General features: G+C 45.0%; 1 protein-coding gene across 1 annotated transcript in view; it reads right to left on the bottom strand.

Moving 5' to 3' along the window:
* LOC147121981 (uncharacterized) overlaps positions 1 to 22,555 on the bottom strand; it is a 41,439-nt gene that overhangs the window by 5,560 nt on the left and 13,324 nt on the right. The window contains exons 6-12 of the mRNA XM_085978122.1: positions 22,188 to 22,415; positions 21,886 to 22,064; positions 17,212 to 21,765; positions 14,288 to 14,402; positions 7,618 to 7,704; positions 5,609 to 5,748; positions 269 to 425 (exon numbers count right to left, since the gene is read on the bottom strand). Of these exons, the coding sequence (XP_085834248.1) occupies positions 269 to 425; positions 5,609 to 5,748; positions 7,618 to 7,704; positions 14,288 to 14,402; positions 17,212 to 21,765; positions 21,886 to 22,064; positions 22,188 to 22,415 (5,460 nt within the window). The remainder of the gene's footprint in view (positions 1 to 268; positions 426 to 5,608; positions 5,749 to 7,617; positions 7,705 to 14,287; positions 14,403 to 17,211; positions 21,766 to 21,885; positions 22,065 to 22,187; positions 22,416 to 22,555) is intronic.

Genomic DNA, 22,555 nt, shown 5'->3' with positions numbered 1-22,555 from the left:
TTTGTCTCTGCATGGTTACATACTCCATTGAGAAAGTAACTGCAATCGTGACTAGATGTCTCCGAACGGTGCTATTATGCTTTTATTGTTGCAACAATAAAGTGCGCCATGAAGTTACGTATTTCTGATGCATAGTAAACATTTAATGTATTTTGTTATATAGAATTTAAGATGTTTATCACTTTGTAGATTATCCGTATGAATTCCCATCAAGCAGAACAAATGAATAGAAAAGTTCTGTTGGAAAAGGAAACAAAAAGGAAATAACCAGTTTTGAAGAAGTACACTGTTTCAGGTCTGTTGTTGTACGCAGCCACTGAAAGAGCTGCCCTTATTTTCCCGTTCAGCCCTGAAAAGCCACTTGCTATTGTTCGAGGATAGCCTCTGTCCATGACCCCATTCTGAAATCGCCAGTACTGTTCGCCCTGTAAATAAAACAAGAATGGTAAGTATGAAGCCTGAGCTTCATCCCCTTACGCCCCCATCTCAATGAATTTCGAGCTCGGCACGATGTTGAGCTCTTTTTCCGCCGCCTTCGTCTCCGTGCCCACTTCTCTGGCCAGGAGTCTTCCCCCCCGCACAACTGACCCTTTCTCCCGCTTGCAGAATTCCCGTTCTACCTGGACCCCTCCCCCTGGCCTCTTACCCTCTCTAGATCTTTTCATCGCTAGCTGCCGCCGTGACATCGGCCGTCTCCATTTCTCTGCTCCCCTCACTCACTCCAACCTCCCTCCCTCTGAACTTGCAGCACTCCATTCTCTTAGATCCAACCCTGACATTGTCATTAAACCCGCTGACGAGGGTGGTGCTGTTGTTGTTTGGCGTACTGACCTCTACCTAGCAGAAGCTGAACGCCAACTCTCGGACACCTCCTCCTACCTCCACCTGGACCATGACTCCACCACCGAACATCAAACCACCATTTCCAAGACTGTCACTGACCTCATCTCCTCTGGAGATCTTCCCCCCTGCTGCCACCAACCTCATAGTTCCCCAACCCCGCACAGCCTGCTTCTACCTCCTTCCCAAGATCCACAAACAGGACTGCCCGGGTAGACCCATCGTTTCAGCCTGTTCTTGCCCTACGGAACTTATCTCTTCCTATCTTGACTCTATCTTTTCTCCCCTTGTCCAGTCTCTTCCCACCTACATCCGCGACTCTTCGGACGCCCTCCGCCACTTTAACAGTTTCCTGGCCCCAACCGCTTCCTTTTCACCATGGATGTACAATCCCTCTACACCTCCATCCCCCACCCGGATGGCCTGAGGGCGCTCCGTTTCTTCCTTGAACAGAGGCCCGACCAGTCCCCATCCACCACGACCCTCCTCCGCCTGGCTGAACTTGTTTTCACATTGAACAACTTCTCCTTTAACTCCACTCATTTCCTCCAAATCAAAGGTGTTGCCATGGGTACCCGCATGGGTCCTAGCTATGCCTGCCTTTTCGTGGGCTATGTGGAACAATCTTTGTTCCAGTCCTACTCGGGTCCCCTCCCTCACCTCTTTTTCCGATACATTGATGGCTGTATCGGTGCCGTTTCCTGCTCTCGCCCCGAACTTGACAATTTCATTCACTTTGCCTCCAATTTCCACCCTTCCTTCACATGGTCCATAGCGGACTCTTCCCTTCCCTTCCTCGACTTCTCCGTCTCCATCTCTGGGGATAGGTTATCGACCAATATTCACTACAAGCCCACTGACTCCCACAGCTACCTGGATTACACTTCCTCCCACCCCGCTTCCTGTAAGGACTCTATTCCATTCTCCCAGTTTCTCCGCCTCCGCCGTATCTGCTCCGACGACGCCACCTTCCACACCAGTGCTTCAGACATGTCTTCCTTTTTCCGCAACCGAGGATTCCCCTCTACCGTGGTTGACGCTGCCCTCGACCGTGTCAGTTCTATCTCCCGCACTTCTGCCCTCACCCCTGCCCCTCCCTCCCGGAACCACGATAGGGTTCCCCTTGTCCTCACCTTTCACCCCACCAGCCTCCACATTCAACGGATCATCCTCCGGCATTTCCGCTACCTCCAAAGTGATCCCACCACCAAACGCATCTTCCCCTCCCCTCCCCTTTCAGCATTCCGCAGGGACCGCTCCCTCCGAGACACCCGAGTCCACTCCTCTATCACCCCAAACAGCCCTTCCCCTTCGCCTGGCACCTTCCCGTGCAAGCGGAGGAGATGTAACACCTGCCCCATACCTCCCCCCTTCCCACTGTCCAGGGCCCCAAACACCCCTTCCAGGTGAAACAGCGATTCACTTGTACTCTCGCAATCTAGTATACTGTATTCGCTGCTCACGATGCGGTCTCCTCTACATTGGGGAGACCAAACGCAGATTGGGTGACCGCTTTGCGGAACACCTCCGCTCAGTCCGTAAGGGTGACCCCGAGCTTCCGGTCGCCTGTCATTTTAATTCACTGCTCCATTCCCACTCGGACCTCACCGTCCTTGGCCTCTTGTATTGTTCCACAGAAGCTCAACGTAAACTCAAGGAACAGCACCTCATCTTCCGATTAGGCAGTCTGCAGCCTTCCGGACTCGATATCGAGTTCAACAATTTCAGATCATAAGCTCGGCCCCCATTTCATTTTCTCTTGTAATTGTTCCACTCCTTCCCCCCCCCCCCTTTCCTTTTGTTTCTCTCTCACACTTGGCAGCTATCTTTTGCCCTGCCAGTACACTTTACACCTAATCCCAGCCTATTACCATCTGGTCCAGCTTCTAATCTCTTTTACTTCTTTTGTTTCTTTTATTCTTTTGTCTGATCGCAGCCCTGCCTTCGATCTAGTTTCTTTCCTTTCCAGTTTTGAAGAAGGGTCCAACCCGAAACGTCAACTCAAATTTCTCTCCACGGATGTTGCCTGACCTGCTGAGTTTTTCCAGCATTTTCTGTTATTTCGGATTTCCAACATCTGCAGTATTTTGCTATCGTAATGGTAAGTGTGGACGCTGTTTTTGAAATGCAATGTGTAAATGGGCATGTTTACTCAACGAGGATGGAAATGCAAATTAAACACGTGACGTTAACTTGTCATTTTTGATAACCTATTTCAGTCGGTTCATTTTAAATTCATCCTATACAAATGGGCGATTTGAAGGAACAAGAAGATAATGAGCTCCTTAACACTTCATACTGCCCAGTATTTACAATATCTGAATTTGAGAGTACTGCACACTTTACGTGGCGGTGTTTTTACGCTGTGATTATCAACACGAACATCCTTGCAGTCTCTGCCCGTGCAACCGATCACCACCTGCGCATGCGCGCTGTTTGCCGAAGCTGCACCTGCGACCTGGGCCATGCTTTTCCCGGCTCAGTAAGGAGGTTACTGGCTCCGTTAGTGGTGGTGGGGGGGGAGAGATCCGGCTTTGGGGGTGGGGTGGGGGAGAGATCCGGCTTTTGGGGGGGGGGGAGAGAGAGATCCGGCTTTTGGGGGGGGGGGGAGGAGAGAGATCCGGCTTTGGGGGGGGGGGAGAGAGAGGGAGACAGACTGGGGGAGGGGGGGGAAAGTTAACCAAGAATAATACTTAAATTACAGTCGTGGAAAGTAAATGCAATTGATGTAAACTAGATAAACAAATTTCAGCTCTTGACCCATTTACTTTGTAGCTGAAAAGCGGTTAATGCAATTTCCTTTATTTTTCAGCTGAGCTACCTCATTCCCCAGTTTCAGGGGCTTATTTGGTTTGGTGGCCTGCCACTATGGAATTCACTCACTCACTCGTACGTGCTCACTTGCGTGGTCACTACTGTGTACACGTCTTGCAGAACTAGTTTCTAAACCGTGTTCCTATTATCTGCAGTGAGTGCAACCAGCTGGTACGGTGTCCTCCATAACGACACCAGAGGGAGTGTTCATCAGGTCTTCAAACCTTAAGTAGTGTACCGGGGATTTGTGATCAACTGCAGGAATTTCAGTTAGACCAACACAGAACCCATCTTTCAATAACAGCCCATTTCAAGAAAGAGGTGGGCCTAGTTTCTCTCATTTGACAGGTTTGTGTGTTGCAGACAGAATATTCCATTCGAGCATGTTCAAGTTGAAGAGGCGAGAGACTGGGTGGGAGAGAGAGACCTGGGGGATTGGGGGGGGGGGAAGAGAGACCTGGAAGGGGGGGGTGGGGAGGGAGAGAGAGACGGGGGTGGAGAGGAGAGAGAGACGGGGGGGTGGAGAGAGAGTGTGACCGGGGGGGGTGGGAGGGAGCGAGAGACCGGGGGGGGGTGGCGCGGGGAGGGAGAGATGGGGGGCTGGAGAGGAGAGACGGTCGGTGGGGGGAAGGGAGAGAGAGAGACGTGGGGGGGGGGAAGGGAGAGAGAGACTGGGGGGGGTGGAAGGGAGAGAGAGACTGGGGGGGGGGGGGAGAAGAGAGAGGGGATCTGGGGGAGCGGTAGGGGGAGGAACTGTAGGGAGAGGGAGGTAGACACAGGCAGACCCGGCTACCAAGAGAGGACAGGATATGCTCTCACTGCAGTCAGGGAGTGGTGGAGACAGAGATGCACTTCCTCACAGCTTGTAGAAAATATCAGGGCATAAGGGAGAATTTCTACCCAAAATTCACAAAAATATGCCCGGAATTCAGAAATTTGAATGACGACCAAAAACTCCCATACCTACTAGGGGAAGAGAGAAATTGTGTAACCTTAGCGGCACACTACGTTACAGCTTGCCATAAACAGAGGGACAACCACTAAATATAAGAAAAGAGTATATACAAATTATATGAATGTATATTTATACACTCAGGGATATATCTGTACACTATGGATAGATCTGTATTTTTGTGTACAACCATGAATGTTTTTTGATGCTTTGGCAACATAAGATGTACCTTGTCATGCCAATAAAGCGATTTGAATTGAATTGAATTGAATTGAGAGGGCATGGCAGAGAGAGGGGGGGAGGGGCTGCTTCAGTTGCAGGTTGTGCTAGCCACGACTGAATGCGGAGAGCCAATTGAATGAGATTGCAAATGCAGGGGCCCAGTTTCTTGCGCCTACAGGAAATGGCCTTAACCCAAAGGCGCACTTGTACACCCTATTTTCATGAGTTTAGGATGCTGTTCACTCTAGGTCGGTTGCTGTCCAATTCAGATCTTCGTAGGTCTTCTAAGCTGCACTTCTACATTAGTTGCATAAACCTGATTCCATCAAGCAGTCGGTCACCAGCTCCGAGGAACCTGATCTGGAATCCACTGCTTGCAAGAGTGGTGGAAGTGGAATCAATAGTAACTTTCAAAAGATAATTGGATAAATACTTGAAAAAGAAACATTTGCAGGGCCGTGATGAAAAGAGCAGGGAAGTGGGACTAATTGGATTGCTCTTTCAAAGTGCCTGTACAGGCACGATGGGCCAAATGACCTCTTCTGTGCTGTTCGATTCCATGAACCTTGATTTAGAACAGCAGCAGGAAGAAAGTCTCGGTTTGAGGGCTTGGTTCCACTTTAAGAGTAAAATTTCTGAGGAAACATTAAGTCCACAACCGTTCTGTGTTACAGCAATTATCAACTCCATTAAATGCAATCTTATTTTGGTGTCAATTCGGTCCCTTCATCAGGTGAGCAACGGAAAAGAGGAATTGAAGTATACTTCAGAGATGTTTACCTTGAAGAAAAATGTTTTCCCATTGCAATTGCACCTTGTGAAGGCTGTATCTATTGGAGATGGAATTCCCCACACGTCGGAAATCCTACGAGGATATCCCAATGCTTGTCCTTTCTGGTTTATCATCCAAAACAAATGACCTACAAACATACAAGCAAACTTCAGTTGATGCAGTGCATGCCGGTTTGTGAATAGCTCTGTCAAATGGAAAAATGACTGGTTGGTTTGTAGGGACAGTTTAGACTGGTTATTACTTTATAATTATGATTATTAGGATAATGATCCACAACGTGATCAGCAGTGCGCATTTAATGCCATGTTTCTTTATTGCCAAAGGCTGTTGGATTTGTATTAATTGACTAAATCCAGTATTCCAATAGAAAACATTGCACAGCACCACCCAGTCTCCCCTGACAGTTTATTGATCTCTCTTGGAAAGGTGGTGAGCTGCAGCACTTTCCAGATCTATCAAAACTCACTCATTCGGAGTGGCATTCACTCATTCTGGTTTAAAAATATGAGCTACTCTTAAAAATGAACACAGTTGTGTGTGTTAAATGGGCTTGTGATCTGTCCCACTATTTTTAATGATGTCTCTCTTCTGACATTCACCCAGAGTTGAGGATCTGGCACTTTCCCAGAGGTGGAGCTAAACTGCAATGTTATGTAACTTTCTGTGGGTGTTACTGAGTGGCACTGGCAGAACTTTGGTAACTTGCCACCGAGTTACCTTTCCCCTTGAGGGACTGATATGACTAAAGACGTCTTATAGGGCCCTGGTGAGACCACACCTGGAGTATTGTGTACAGTTTTGGTCTCCTTACCTAAGGAAAGATATACTTGCCATAGAGGGAGTGCAACGAAGGTTTACCAGACTGGTTCCTGGGATTGGGGGGATTGTCCTATGAGGAGAGATTGAGTAGACTAGGCTTATATTCTCTAGAGTTTAGAAGAATGAGAGGTGATGTCATTGAAACATACAAAATTCTTACAGGACTTGACAGGGTAGTTACAGGGAGGATGTTTTCCCTGGCTGGGGAGTCTAGAACCAGGGGTCACAGTCTCAGAATAAGAGGTCGGCCATTTAGGACTGAGATGAGAAGAAAGTTCTTTACTGAGAGGGTGGTGAATCTTTGGAATTCTCTACCCTAGAGAGCTGTGGAGGCTCAGTCGTATATTCAAGACAGATCGATAGATTTTTGAATATTAAGGGAATCAAGGGATATGGAGATAGTTCAGGAAACTGGAGATGAGGTAGAAGATCAGCCTTGATCTTATTGAATGGCAGAGCAGGCTTGAAGGGCCAAATGGCCTACTATTTCTTATGTACAGGGGACCCATGAAGAAAGTACTACAGAATGGGCACAAAAATAATTACAACTGGTGGTTGTTAAGGATCTTTAAGTGCCATTTTCAGTGGAGCGTGCTTCCCCAGTGCCAAGTGCCACTCAAAACAGTGGAAAATATTACTTAAAATTATGCCACAATGTTGGAACAAACAACTTGTGTACATATTGGTTATTGAGATGCGGGGAATACAGCAAGACAGTTTATCCGGAGTTGCTTGACATTAAAAGTCAGCTGCATAGTGTGGGACTGGAGTCACGTGTAAGTCAGACCAGATATGGGTGTCGGGTCTCTTCACTAAAGAACATTAGTGACCAGTTAGGTTTTTACAACAATCTAGCAGCTTTCATGGTTTTTTTTGGTTCTAGCCCACAAATTACCACATTTATTGAGCTCAGTTACATAACCTGTTACAGGGGGATTTGAACTCATTACCTCAGGGTTGCTCATCCAGTATCATAACCATTAGACTACTCTAAACATGTATATATTACCACTAAAAAGAAGAAACTGCAAATGCGTGATATCTGAAATTAAAGCAGATAATGTTAGAACTACACCCGGTCTTGTCAGAATCTAAAGAGAAACGTTCAACCCTTTGTCAAAACTGCATTTTATTACAAACAGCAATTATATTTACAAAAATTTGTTTAACAACTTACCTCTAAAAACATATGTAGTCCCATTGTGTAGCGTTGTTAAAGCATCTGAAGGCTTCTTATTACACAAATTGGGATCGTTAAGACGGTCTAAAATAGCAAGCGTTATGAATAATTGTGAGGCCCAAAACTTTAAAAGTTAAAGAAATTATCCACATTTCATTGACAAAACGGTTAGCATTTTATAGTAACACATGTTAGTTCACACTTAATTGGACAATACATTGACAGCTTCATGTTCAGGACAATTAAACTTCTTGTTACAGGGTGGCCTGTGGTGCAATGTCTTAGAGCACCAATACTCTGTGCCACATTGGGAGCCATATATGTCGCACAACGCAGGATTTTGATGACTTCAATGTTTGATTGTGTTGCCATGCTGTAGCATTCTCCCAGCGAGAGAATGCAATGAAAAATGTCACCACTAGGTAAAAATTGAAGATGTTTAAACAGTCTTTTCCAAATGATAAAGAATTGGGTGGATGTGGGAACATTATTTTTGAACCAACAAAATAGAACTGGGAAAGGGAAATTCCCTATTATGACATATATAAATACATAGAATCATAGGAATTATATCACAAAAGGAGACCATTTAGCCCATCACACTTGTGCTAGTGTTGCCTCTTCAGTTGGAGCCATCTACACTGTTTCCATTCCTCTTTATCCTTTTATATTCTTTCTTTTCAAATAATTATACAGTTCCTTTTAAAATGATTGCCTTTGCCTGTGTGACCATTTGTGATAAAACATTCCATTCTAATAACCCTCTGAAAACATTTTCTGTAATTTCCCCTTCAATCTTCCAAAGTCAATGCCTCCTTCTTATCAATTTATTGTCTATTGGAAACAATTTCTACTTGCCCTCCTAAAGCCGTTCAGAATTTTGTAAACTTCCATTAGATTCCCCTTAAATCTGTTCCAGTGAAAGAAGCCCCAATATTTTGAATCATTCTTCATAACTATAACCCCTCATTCCTGGTATTCTAGTGAATCTTTGTATCCTTTCCTAGATTCTACCATCCTTCCTACAGTGGAGTACCCAATACTGTGTACCCAACTCAGTCTTGCACAAATTCAACATTTGATTTTGTATCCAGTGTCCCTTTAAATAAACTCCAGAATCTCCTTCGCCTTTTTGTGGCTTTTTCTATCTGTACTCCCGCTACTAAAGATCTTTATGCCTCCTACATCTCTCAGTTTTTTTTCTGCTAAAACATATAATAAATCTTGCTGCTTAGAGTATACATATGTGCTTTTTCTCAAAATGTATTGCTTCACATTTCTTTGCATTGAACTGTATCTGCAACTTACCCACCTAGTCACCTGAGCTGCGTGACTTCTTCCTCACTGTTTCCTATGCCTCCTAATTTGGTAACAAATTTTTAAAAAACATTCTAATGCCTATGTCTTATAATTTATATAAATGGAAAACAAAAGGGTTCCCAGCACAGATTACGGGGGTGCAATATCACCCACATCCTGCAACTTCAAAAAAATAAATAAAATCCAGTTAACCTAACCCATCTCTATCCAGTCTGCTATATTTCCTTTAATAGCATATGCTTGGATTTTCGTAATGTCGTCTGAAACCCTTTCCGAAAAGCCATTTATACAGCATTCGCTACATTTCCATCTACACACTGTGATATGTTTGAAAAATTCAATTAAACTAGTCAAGTAATACCTGCCCTTTACAAATTAATGCTGACTGTCTCCAATTAACCCCTTATTTTTAAGTGTTCACTAATTTCATCCAGTATGATGAACTTTTATTCACAACCGAGGTAAGATTAACTGGCCTACAATTTTCTTATCCTTCCATGTAACACTGCCGCTTTCCAGTTCTTCAGCACAATTACAATTTCCAAAGTTTTTTGGGGAAAATTAAATATTGAATTCACTATCGTCATCCAATCTGTCTTTGTTTTCAAGGCCTGGTAACTTTTCTCTTTTCATTCCCATTAATTTATATGGTAAGTTTAAAAAAAATCTTTATCTTTAGTAATGGCTGTTCTTCATCCTTATTGGGTACTGCTACAGGCCTATTTTTCTTTTAATTTGTTTGCGGCATATGGGCGACACTAGCCTCATTTATTGCCCATCTCAAGTTGCCATGAGAAGGTGGTGGTGGGCCTTCTCCTTGAACTGCTCCAGAGGGCATTAAACATCAGCCATATAACGCAGGAGTGGATTCACATGTAGGCCAGGGCAGATAGGGTTGAATGAACTGGTTGTGTTTCTACAAAAAGAAAGTAGCTTCCATGGTTATTTTTCTGGTGCGAAACCACAAAGTATTAGATTTATCGAATTCAGTTTCACTACTTGCCATGGAGCAATTGGGTTGCTAGTCCATATCATAACTAATAGGCTACAGGACCACCTTCTGTATATAAAAAAAATGAGTTGCAGTAATCAGTAAGCATCACTCTCATTCCTTCATTCTCGAGCACAAGATGACATTTTTCATCTCTTAAGTGATCTCATTCCTTTGATTTATTTTACTTCTTGCGTGCATCTAGAAGCCCTATCTGCCTTAAGCTTTTCTGTTCTTGGTTCTGAAATAGATACCCTCACCATTAATTATCATGTTTGAATAATAATGATATGCAATTAGTGAAAGAATCATGTGTGGAAAGGAATTTACCTGTAATCAGCACAGTAATCTGTGCATCAGATTACTTAAAGAACATAAGAAATAGGAGCAGGAGTAGGTCAATCGGCCCCTCGAGCCTGCTCCGCCATTCAATAAGATCATGGCTGATCTGATCCTAACCGCCAATCTACTATCACAGAACCATCTCCTGAATCTAACAGAATTAGACACACGAAATAGGAGCAGGATCAGGCTACACGGCCCCTGGGCCCGCTCCGCTACCCACAGGGCCATGTCCGATCCGAACCTAGACTCATGTCCAAATTCCTGCCCGCTCCCCGTAACCCTTAATTCCCTTTACTTCTAGGAAACTGTCTATTTCTGTTTTAAATTTATGTAATGATGTAGCTTCTACAGCTTTTTGGGGCAGCATATTCCATGGACCTACCACCCTCTGAGTGAAGTAGTTCCTCATCTCATCTCAGTTTTGAAAGAGCAGCCCCTTATTCTAAGACTATGCCCCCTAGTTCGAGTTTCACCCATCATCGGGAACATCCTCCCCGCATCCACCCGATCCAACCCCTTCACAATCTTATATGTTTCAATAAGATCGCCTCTCATTCTTCTGAACTCCAATGAGTAGAGTCCCAATCTACTCAACCTCTCCTCATATGACCACCCCCTCATCCCCGGGATTAACCGAGTGAACCTTCTTTGTACTGACTCGAGAGCAAGTATGTCTTTTCTTAAGTATGGACACCAAAACTGTATGCAGTATTCCAGGTGCGGTCTCACCAATACCTTGTACAACTGAAGCAATACCTCCCTATTTTTATATTCTATCCCCCTAGCAATGAAAGCCAACATTCCATTGGCCTTCTTAATCACTTGCTGCACCTGCATACTAACCTTTTGAGTTTCGTGCACCAGGACCCCCAGATCTCTTTGTACTTCAGTACTTTCCAGTTTCTTGCCATTAAGATAATAACTTGCTCTACGATTTTTCCTGCCAAAGTGCATAACCTCACACTTTCCAGTATTGTATTCCATCTGCCAAATCTCTGCCCACTTACTTAGCCTGTCTATGTCCCCTTGCAGGTTTTTTATGTCCTCCTTACTCACTACTTTCCCTCCCATCTTAGTATCATCTGCAAACTTTGATATGTTACACTCGGTCCCCTCCTCCAAATCGTTAATATAGATTGTAAAGAGTTGGGGACCCAGCACCGACCCCTGCGGAACACCACTAGTTACTGATTGCCAGTCTGAGAATGAACCATTTATCCCAACTCTCTGCCTTCTGTTAGATAGCCAATCCTCTATCCATGCCAGAATATTACCCCCAATCCCGTGATTTTTTATCTTAAGCAATAATCTTTTGTGTGGCACCTTGTCAAATGCCTTTTGGAAGTCTAAATACACTACATCCACTGGTTCCCCTTCATCCACCCTATATGTTACTTCCTCAAAGAACTCCAGCAAATTTGTCAAACATGACTTCCCCTTCATAAAACCATGCTGACTTTGTCCTATTAAATTATGATTATCCAAATGTCCTGTTACTGTCTCCTTAATAATGGACTCCAAAATTTTACCTACCACAGATGTTAGGCTAACCGGTCTATAGTTTCCAGCCTTCTGTCTACTGCCCTTTTTAAATAAGGGTGTTACATTAGCAGTTTTCCAGTCTGCCGGGACCTTTTCCTGATTGATACTCCGTCCAACAGAGTTGCAACTCTTCGGAGGCCTATAGACTACGCCCACTAGTGTTTTTTTCCCCTTATTATTCCTTACCTCCACCCAAACTGTTTCATTATCCTGATCTTTTGACCCAATATCATTTCTCTGTATTACAGTGATTCCTTCCTTTATTAACATATAGTCACCCCACCTCCCCTTCCTTCCTGCCTGTCCTTCCTGATCGTTAAATAACCTGGTATGTTTAATTCCCAGGCATTGTCACCCTGCAGCCATGTTTCTGTAATGGCCACAAGATCATACCCATATGTAGTTATTTGTGCCATTAACTCATCTATTTTGTTACGAATGCTATGTGCATTCAGATAGAGAATATTCAAAGATGTTTTGTGACACTTAGTTCCTGCTTTTGCCCTTTTTATTACTTTACCTTTTATTCCATACCTTCTGCCCCTTCCTGACACGCTCTGGTTTTTAATTTCCCCACTGCTACCTAAGTCTATGACCTTCTCTGTTGTCATTTTTATTATTTGCTCTCTAGGAACCTCCCCCCCACTAGTTAGTTTAAAGCCCTCTCTACAGCCCTAGTTATATGATCCGCCAGGACTCTAGTCCCAGCACTGGCCAAGTGAAGTCCATCCCAACGGAACAGCTCCCTCCTGCCCCAGTACTGGTGCCAGTGTCCCAGGAAGCAAAACCCATTTCTCCCACACCAGTCTTTGAGCCACGCACTTAACTCTCTAATTTTATTTGTCCTAGCCAAATTCGCTCGTGGCTCAGGTAATAATCCATTATTACCCTTGAGGTTCTGTTTTTTAACTTGACCCCTAGCTGCTCATACTCCTTTAACAGAACCGGCTTCCTAGTCCTATCTACGTTGTTTGTACCAACATGGACCACGACAACTGGATCCACCCCCTCCCATTGCAAGTTTCTTTCCAGCCCAGAGGGGATGTCCTTAACCCTGGCACCAGGTAGGCAACACAGCCTTCGGGACTCTCGCTCTCGGCTGCAGAGAACTCTATCTATCCCCCTAATAATACTATCCCCTACCACTACAACATTTCTATTTACTCCCCCCTCTTGAATGGCCCCCCGTTCCACGGTGCTGTGGCCAGGTTGCTCATCCTCCCTGCAGTCCCTGCTCCTGTCCCCACAGGGAGTAAGAACCTCGAACCTGTTGGACAAGAGCAAGGGCTGCGGCTCCTCCAGCTCTACCTCCTGGATCCCCGTACCTGCCTCACTCGTAGTCACACCATCCTGCCCCTGACCATGGGCTACATCTGAATTAATTAGCTTCATAGGTGTGACCACCTCCTGATACACAGAGTCCAGGTACTTCTCCCCCTCCCTGATGTGTCACAGTGTCTGAAGCTCAGACTCCAGCTCATCAACACGGAGCTGGAGTTCCTGTAGTAGCAGACACTTGTCACAGACGTAATCACCGTGAGCCTCAATGGGGTTCACCGGCTCCCACATCTCGCAACAGTAACACATCACCTGCTCCATTCTATGTAATTAATTAAATTTTTTATTGTTAGTTTTGGACACCCTCTGCCCGATTTTAGATGCTAGTATCCCCTTTAATTAATTGGATTTAAATTAAATCAATCCCTCTAGTTACACCAGTTAAATGGTTTACCAACAGTCACTCTGCACCAGAAAGGCCTTATTAACTACAACCCACAGAGTTAAAGTTTGAAAAGAGCACCTAACACCCCACTTACCCAAACTCACACTTACCCAAACTCAGAGCACTCTTTGATGACTCACACTCAGTGCTTGCTCGCACTAGGACTGGTCTTTTTATACTGTTTGTTTGTTTACAGCCAAATGAGTCACTGTGGTAAACCACTGTTATTGTTGTTGTTGTTGTTGCACACTGTTGTACCTATGCATGCCTCAGCATGTCTCTGCTGGCTCCGCCCCTGGCTCCACCCACAGGCCCAGGTATAAAGGTGATTGCTCTGCAGCCCCCTGCCTTCTTGGAACCCAGTCAACCACGAGAGGCATGCTCTGTTCTTTGCTAATAAAAGCCTTTTAGTTACTCTCCTAACTCTCCGTCTTTTATGAGTAATTGATAGCGCATCAGTCACCCCTGCTGATTGGTTAGAAAACTGGTTTCCACTGTCTGCTGTGCCAATTTACTCCTACTGCAGTGTAACCTTGTTTTACTCTTCTTAAACCAACAGAATCCCAAATATTTAACTTTTCCCCTTTACTTAAACTGCTTAAGTAATCTTATCAAGAATGATTTAAAGAGAAACAACAATTAAAGAACTCTCACACTTACCCAAACTCAGAGCACTCTTTGATGTGCAGCATAGATTTTCTCAATGTGTGCACAGTGCACCACAGCCAGTAAATTGTATGCCCTACCTTCATATGACAGGGTTTTCATAGTTGTTTGACTTCTGAGTGCTGGTGATGGTAATGTAACATTAGTTACCATATTATCATCACTGTCTTGGGGTACATTAGCAGGAGTGGTCACCTATGAAATGAAAGACATTTTAGTGCTTTTATCTGATGGAGGAGCAAGCTTTAATATATGCACTGCTGTGGATATAGTTTACTTGATTATATTAACTAAAATGGTGATCTTTTGCTGAGCTCACCTCTGCGACAACAAGTGTGAGGAGCTCATGGACTTCTTTATCTCTAAGATTGAAACCATCCGTTCAGCTGCCTCTGCCACTTCCCTTCCTTCCCCTAGCCCACCGGGCCAAACTTCCTCTAAGGTTCCCCCCTGCCCTAGCCCTGAACTCGCATCTTTCTCCAGTTTCTCTCCAATCTCCCCATATGACCTCTCCATGCTCATCTTGTCCATGAAACACTTCCTGTTCCCATCAAACTGCTGACCAGCCAACTTCCTTTTCTGGCTCCCATGTTAGCTGACATTTTTAACGGTTCTCTCCTCAGGTACTGTCCCGCTCTCCCTCAAATCTGCTGTCATCACCCCCTCCTCAAAAAACCAACCCTTGACCCCTCCATACTTGCAAACTACTGCCCCATCTCCACCCTCCCTTTCCTCTCCAAAGTCCTTGAACGTGTTGTCACCTCCCAAATCTGTGCCCATCTTTCCCACAATTCCATGTTTGAATCTCTCCAATCAGGTTTCCACCCTTGCCACAGCACCGAAACGGCTCTCATCAAAGTTACAAATGACATCCTTTGTGACTGTGACAAAGGTAAACTATCCCTCCTCATCCTTCTAGATTTGTCTGCAGGCTTTGACACAGTTGACCACTCCATCCTTCTCCAACGCCTCTCCACCGTTGTCCAGCTGGATGGGATTGCACTCGCCTGGTTCCATTCTTGTCTATCTAATCGTAACCAGAGAATCACCTGCAACAGCTTCTCTTCCAGCTCCCGCATCGTTACCTCTGGTGTCCCCCAAGGATCTATCCTTGGCCCCCCTCCTATTTCTCATCTACACGTTGCCCCTTGGTGACATCATCCGAAAACGCAGCGTCAGTTTCCACATGTACGCTGACGACACCCAGCTCTACCTCACCACCACGTCTCTTGACCCCTCCACGGTCTCTAAATTGTCAGACTGCTTGTCCGACATCCAGTTCTGGATGAGCAGAAATTTTCTCCAATTAAATATAGGGAAGATCGAAGCCATTGTTTTTGGTCCCTGCCACAAACTCATTTCCCCAGCCACTGACTCCATCCATCACCCTAACATCTGTCTGAGACTGAACCACACTGTTTGCAACCTTGGTGTCATATTTAACTCTGAAATGAGCTTCCGACCACATGTCCACAGCATAACTAAGATTGTCTATTTCTACCTCCGTAACATCGCCCATCTCGGCCCTTGTCTCAACTCATCCACTGCTAAAACACTCATCCATGCCTTTGTTACCTCCAGACTTGACTATTCCAATGTATTCCTGGCTGGCCTCCCACATTCTACCCTACGTAAACTTGAGGTGATCCAAAACTTGGCTGCCCGTGTCCTAACTCACACCAAGTTTCGGTCGCCCATCACCCCTGTGCTCACTGACCTACATTGGCTCCAGGCTAAGCAATGCCTCAATTTCAAAAACCTCATCCTTGTTTTCAAATCCCTCCCTGGCCTCGCCCGTCCCTATCTCTGTAATCTCCTTCAGCCCCACAACCCCCTGAGATATCTGCGCTCCTCTAATTCTGCCCTCTTGAGCATCCCTGATTATAATTGCTCAACCATTGGTGGCTGTGCTTTCTGTTGCCTAGGCCCTAAGCTCTGGAATTCCCTGCCTAAACCTCTCTACCTCTCTCCTCCTTTAAGATGCTCCTTAAAACCTACCTCTTTGACCAAGCTTTTGGTCACCTGCCCTAATTTCTCCTTATGTGGCTCGGTGTCAAATTTTTTGTCTTATCATACACCTGTGAAGCACCGTGGGACATTTTACTACGTTAAAGGCGCTATATAAATACAAGATGCTGTTGTTGAGCTGAAAGGTTCTGTAGGACAGGGTGCCTAAGCTTTTGGAGCAATGCCACAGCTATTGAGTGACCCATTATGATTATGTTGTTTTTGAGCCAGGCAGGAATATGGTGCTGGCATGCTTAGGAATCCTATTTGAGTCTTTTTTAACAGCTGCCTTAGGCGAGTCAGTTGCGCCAAGGCGATGAGCCCGGACATTAACCTCCCCTCCCACTCATAAGAGTCTCAGATGGATGAAGTGAGCACTCTTTATGAAAGGCACTTCCCTCCAAAATATTCTGTTGCCAGAAACAGCTGATCCACTGTTGGGAATGAAACAAACTCTTCGTAACTCTCACACTGGAAGCACATCAGGCTGACGCCCTCCTCTCACAATCAGCAGTGTTGGTTTCCTCCAGTCGACTTGCAGTGTCTTAGATTCCTGACTGGAGATGGAGAGGAGGGGAGTGTCAGCTTGGTGTATTCTGCTGAGAGAGCCAGCAGCACTGTCTGATTATTTTATTCCTGACTGGAAGATCAGCTGCTCTCTTTTAAAGAGGTGAAAACTTCTCGTTACTAGCAGTTGCCTCACTCCTTTGTGGCTTTGTAGTGGGAGCAGGATAATCGGTTTTGAGCTAGAACAATTTTTTTAATGAGCTATTCTGACAATATGTAATTGGAAAGTGAGCTGAATTCAGCCTCCAAGTTGGACATCCCAGTTGCAAGGTTCACATCAGTTGAGATAGATATTTGCACTGAGATGCACAGGCGTACAGATTCTGCATGAGTATTATTGGAGATTGCAATAATTAAAAATGATCATTTGTATGGATGCTAGTGTAGGAATCTTAGAAATAATGGGCTGCACAGTTTTGTTTTTACTTACATTGTTAAGATCTTTTACCGTATATTTATCAGGAAGAATAGGCTTTACAGTTTCTGTTGGCGAATCCATGGCGGCTTCTTTCTCCAAGGATTTAGAATCCGTGGTACCATCTTCAGGAACAGTGGGTTTTGTTGTTCCTTCTTTCCCCAAGGATTTAGAATCCGTGGTACCATCTTCAGGAACACTGGGTTTTGTTGTTCCTTCTTTGTCCAAAGATGTAGAATCCGTGATACCATCTTCAGGAACAGTGGGTTTTGTTGTTCCTTCTTTCCCCAAGGATTTAGAATCCGTGGTACCATCTTCAGGAACACTGGGTTTTGTTGTTCCTTCTTTGTCCAAGGGTGTAGAATCCGTGATACCATCTTCAGGAACAGTGGGCTTTGTCGTTCCCTCCTTGTCCAGGGATTTAGAATCTGTGATACCATCTTCAGGAACAGTGCGTTTTGTCGCTCCCTCCTTGTCCAGGGATTTAGAATCTGTGGTACCATCTTCAGGAACAGTGCGTTTTGTCATTCCTTCTTTGTCCAAGGATGTAGACTCCGTGATACCATCTTCAGGAACAGTGGGTTTTGTTGTTCCTTCTTTCCCCAAGGATTTAGAATCCGTGATACCATCTTCAGGAACAGTGGGCTTTGTCATTCCCTCCTTGTCCAAGGATTTAGAATCCGTGATACCATCTTCAGGAACAGTGGGCTTTGTCGTTACATCCTTGTCCAAGGATTTAGAAACTGTGGTACCATCTTCAGGAACAGTGGGTTTTGTCGTTCCCTCCTTGTCCAGGGATTTAGAATCTGTGGTACCATCTTCAGGAACAGTGGGTTTTGTCGTTCCTTCTTTGTCCAAGGATGTAGAATCCGTGATACCATCTTCAGGAACAGTGGGCTTTGTCGTTCTCTCCTTGTCCAGGGATTTAGAATCCACGGTACCATCTTCAGGAACAGTGGGCTTTGTCGTTCCTTCCTTGTCCAAGGATGTAGAATTCGTGATACCATCGTCAGGAACAGTGGGCTTTGTCATTCCTTCTGTCTCCAAGGATTTATAATCCAATGTACTATCTTCGGGAACAGTGGGTTTTGTCGTTCCTTCTTTCTCCAAGTTTGGGAGCATTGTTACAGTTTCTTCAAGAGGAATGGGTTGTATTGTTGCTGCAATGTCTATGTTGTCAGGATCCACAGTGATAACTCCGCTTGGAGCAAAGGACGATGAAATTTCACGATCTAAGGTTGAAGGCCCTTCTGGAACAGTGGCCAGTGTTTCTTCTTTGTCCAAGGATTTAGAATCCGTGGTACCATCTTCAGGAACAGTGGGTTTTGTCGTTCCCTTCTTGTCCAAGGATTTAGAATCCGTGGTACCATCTTCAGGAACAGTGGGGTTTGTCGTTACCCCCTTGTCCAAGGATTTAGAATCCGTGGTACCATCTTCAGGAACAGTGGGGTTTGTCGTTCCCTCCTTGTCCAGGGATTTAGAATCCATGGTACCATCTTCAGGAACAGTGGGTTTTGTCGTTCCCTTCTTGCCCAAGGATTTAGAATCCGTGGTACCATCTTCAGGAACAGTGGGGTTTGTCGTTACCTCCTTGTCCAAGGATTTAGAATCCATGGTACCATCTTCAGGAACAGTGGGTTTTGTTGTTACCTCCTTGTCCAAGGATTTAGAATCCGTGGTACCATCTTCAGGAACAGTGGGTTTTGTTGTTCCTTCTCTATCCAAGATTATAGAATCCGTTGGACCATCTTCAGGAACAGTGGTCTTTGTCGTTCCTTCCTTGTCCAAGGATTTAGAATCCGTGGTACCATCTCCAGGAACAGTCGGTTTTGTTGTTACCTCCTTGTCCAGGGATTCTGAATCCATGGTACCATCTCCAGGAACAGTGGGTTTTGTCGTTCCCTTCTTGTCCAAGGATTTAGAATCCGTGGTACCATCTTCAGGAACAGTGGGGTTTGTCGTTACCTCCTTGTCCAAGGATTTAGAATCCGTGATACCATCTTCAGGAACAGTGGGCTTTGTCGTTACATCCTTGTCCAAGGATTTAGAAAGTGTGGTACCATCTTCAGGAACAGTGGGTTTTGTCGTTCCCTCCTTGTCCAGGGATTTAGAATCTGTGGTACCATCTTCAGGAACAGTGCGTTTTGTCATTCCCACCTTGTCCAGGGATTTAGAATCTGTGGTATCATCTTCAGGAACAGTGGGCTTTGTCGTTCCCTCCTTGTCCAAGGATTTAGAATCCGTGATACCGTCTTCAGGAACAGTGGGTTTTGTCGTTCCTTCTTTGTCCAAGGATGTAGAATCCGTGGTACCATCTTCAGGAACAGTGGGTTTTGTTGTTCCTTCTTTCCCCAAGGATTTAGAATCCGTGATACCATCTTCAGGAACAATGGGTTTTGTTGTTCCTTCTTTCCCCAAGGATGTAGAATCCGTGATACCATCTTCAGGAACAGTGGGCTTTGTCATTCCCTCCTTGTCCAAGGATTTAGAATCCGTGATACCATCTTCAGGAACAGTGGGCTTTGTCATTCCCTCCTTGTCCAAGGATTTAGAATCCGTGATACCATCTTCAGGAACAGTGGGCTTTGTCGTTACATCCTTGTCCAAGGATTTAGAAACTGTGGTACCATCTTCAGGAACAGTGGGTTTTGTCGTTCCTTCTTTGTCCAAGGATGTAGAATCCGTGATACCATCTTCAGGAACAGTGGGCTTTGTCGTTACATCCTTGTCCAAGGATTTAGAATCCGTGGTACCATCTTCAGGAACAGTGGGCTTTGTCGTTCTCTCCTTGTCCAGGGATTTAGAATCCACGGTACCATCTTCAGGAACAGTGGGCTTTGTCGTTCCTTCCTTGTCCAAGGATGTAGAATTCGTGATACCATCGTCAGGAACAGTGGGCTTTGTCATTCCTTCTGTCTCCAAGGATTTATAATCCAATGTACTATCTTCGGGAACAGTGGGTTTTGTGGTTCCTTCTTTCTCCAAGTTTGGGAGCATTGTTACAGTTTCTTCAAGAAGAATGGGTTGTATTGCTGCTGCAATGTCTATGTTGTCAGGATCCACAGTGATAACTCCGCTTGGAGCAAAGGACGATGAAATTTCACGATCTAAGGTTGCAGGCCCTTCTGGAACAGTGGCCAGTGTTTCTTCTTTGTCCAAGGATTTAGAATCCGTGGTACCATCTTCAGGAACAGTGGGTTTTGTCGTTCCCTTCTTGTCCAAGGATTTAGAATCCGTGGTACCATCTTCAGGAACAGTGGGGTTTGTCGTTACCTCCTTGTCCAAGGATTTAGAATCCATGGTACCATCTTCAGGAACAGTGGGTTTTGTTGTTACCTCCATGTCCAAGGATTTAGAATCCGTGGTACCATCTTCAGGAACAGTGGGGTTTGTCGTTCCCTCCTTGTCCAGGGATTTAGAATCCATGGTACCATCTTCAGGAACAGTGGGTTTTGTCGTTCCCTCCTTGTCCAGGGATTTAGAATCCGTGGTACCATCTCCAGGAACAGTGGGTTTTGTTGTTACCTCTTTGTCTAGGGATTTAGAATCCATGGTACCATCTTCAGGAACAGTGGGTTTTGTCGTTCCTTCCTTCTCCAAGTTTGGGAGCATTGTTACAGTTTCTTCAGGAGGAATGGGTTGTATTGTTGCTGCAATGTCTATGTTGTCAGGATCCACAGTGATAACTCCGCTTGGAGCAAAGGACGGTGACATTTCAGGATCCAAGGTTGCAGACCCTTCAGGAACAGTGGCCACTGTTTCTTCTTTGTCCAGGAATTTTGAATCTGTGGTACCATCTTCAGGAACAGTGGGTTTTGTCAATCCCTCCTTGTCCAAGTATTTAGAATCCGTGGTACCATCTTCGGGAACAATGGGCTTTGTCGTTCCCTCCTTGTCCAAGGATTTAGAATCCATGGTACCATTGGCAGGAACGGTGGGATTTGTCGTTCCCTCCTTGTCCAGGGATTTAGAATCCATGGTACCATCTTCAGGAACAGTGGGTTTTGTTGTTCCCTCCTTGTCCAGGGATTTAAAATCCATGGTACCATCTTCAGGAACAGTGGGTTTTGTTGTTACCTCCTTGTCCAGGGATTTAGAATCCGTGCTACCATCTTCAGGAACAGTGGGTTTTGTTGTTCCTTCTTTCCCCAAGGATGTAGAATCCGTGGTACCATCTTCAGGAACAATGGGTTTTGTCGTTCCTTCATTCCCCAAGGATTTAGAATCCGTGGTACCATCTTCAGGAACAGTGGGTTTTGTCGTTCCTTCTTTGTCCAAAGATGTAGAATCCGTGATACCATCTTCAGGAACAGTGGGCTTTGTTGTTCCTTCCTTGTCCAAGGATTTAGAATCCGTGGTACCATCTTCAGGAACAGTGGGTTTTGTCGTTCCCTCCTTGTCCAGGGATTTAGAATCTGTGGTACCATCTTCAGGAACAGTGGGTTTTGTCGTTCCCTCCTTGTCCAGGGATTTAGAATCCGTGGTACCATCTTCAGGAACACTGGGTTTTGTCATTTCCTCCTTGTCCAGGGATTTAGAATCTGTGGTACCATCTTCAGGAATAGTGTGCTTTGTCATTCCTCCTTTGTCCAAGGATATAGAATCTGTGATACCATCTTCAGGAACAGTGGGCTTTGTCGTTCCTTCTGTTTCCAAGGATTTATAATCCAATGTACTATCTTTGGGAACAGTGGGTTTTGTTGTTCCTTCTTTATCCGAGATATTAGAATCTGTGGTACCATCGTCAGGAACAGTGGGCTTTGTCGTTCCTTCTTTATCCGAGATATTAGAATCTGTGGTACCATCGTCAGGAACAGTGGGCTTTGTCGTTCCTTCTTTATCCGAGATTTTAGAATCCGTTGGACCATCTTCAGGAATAGTGGGCTTTGTCGTTCCTTCTTTGTCCAACGATATAGAATCCGTGATACCATCTTCAGGAACAGTGGGCTTTGTCGTTCCTTCTGTTTCCAAGGATTTATAATCCAATGTACTATCTTCGGGAACAGTGTGTTTTGTTGTTCGTTCTTTCTCCAAGTTTGGGAGCATTGTTACAGTTTCTTCAGGAGGAATGGGTTGTATTGTTGCTGCAATGTCTATGTTGTCCGGATCCACAGTGATAACTCTGTTCGGAGCAAGGGACGGTGAAATTTCAGGATCCAAGCTTGCAGATCCTTTTGGAACAGTGGCCACTGTTTCTTCTTTGTCCAAGGATTTAGAATCTGTGATACCATCGTCAGGAACAGTGGGCTTTGTTGTTCCATCTTTATCCAAGATTTTAGAATCCGTGGTACCATCTTCAGGAATGGTGGGCTTTGTCATTCTTTCTATATCCAAGATTTTGGAATCCGTTGGACCATCT

The sequence above is a fragment of the Somniosus microcephalus genome, chromosome 3 (assembly GCF_052327205.1).
Source record: "Somniosus microcephalus isolate GS21.2 chromosome 3, FLI_Smic_1.0, whole genome shotgun sequence".
Lineage (NCBI taxonomy): Eukaryota > Metazoa > Chordata > Chondrichthyes > Squaliformes > Somniosidae > Somniosus > Somniosus microcephalus.
The sequence above is the reverse complement of the archived record's forward strand: the minus strand, read 5'-3'. Positions and strand labels throughout refer to the sequence as shown.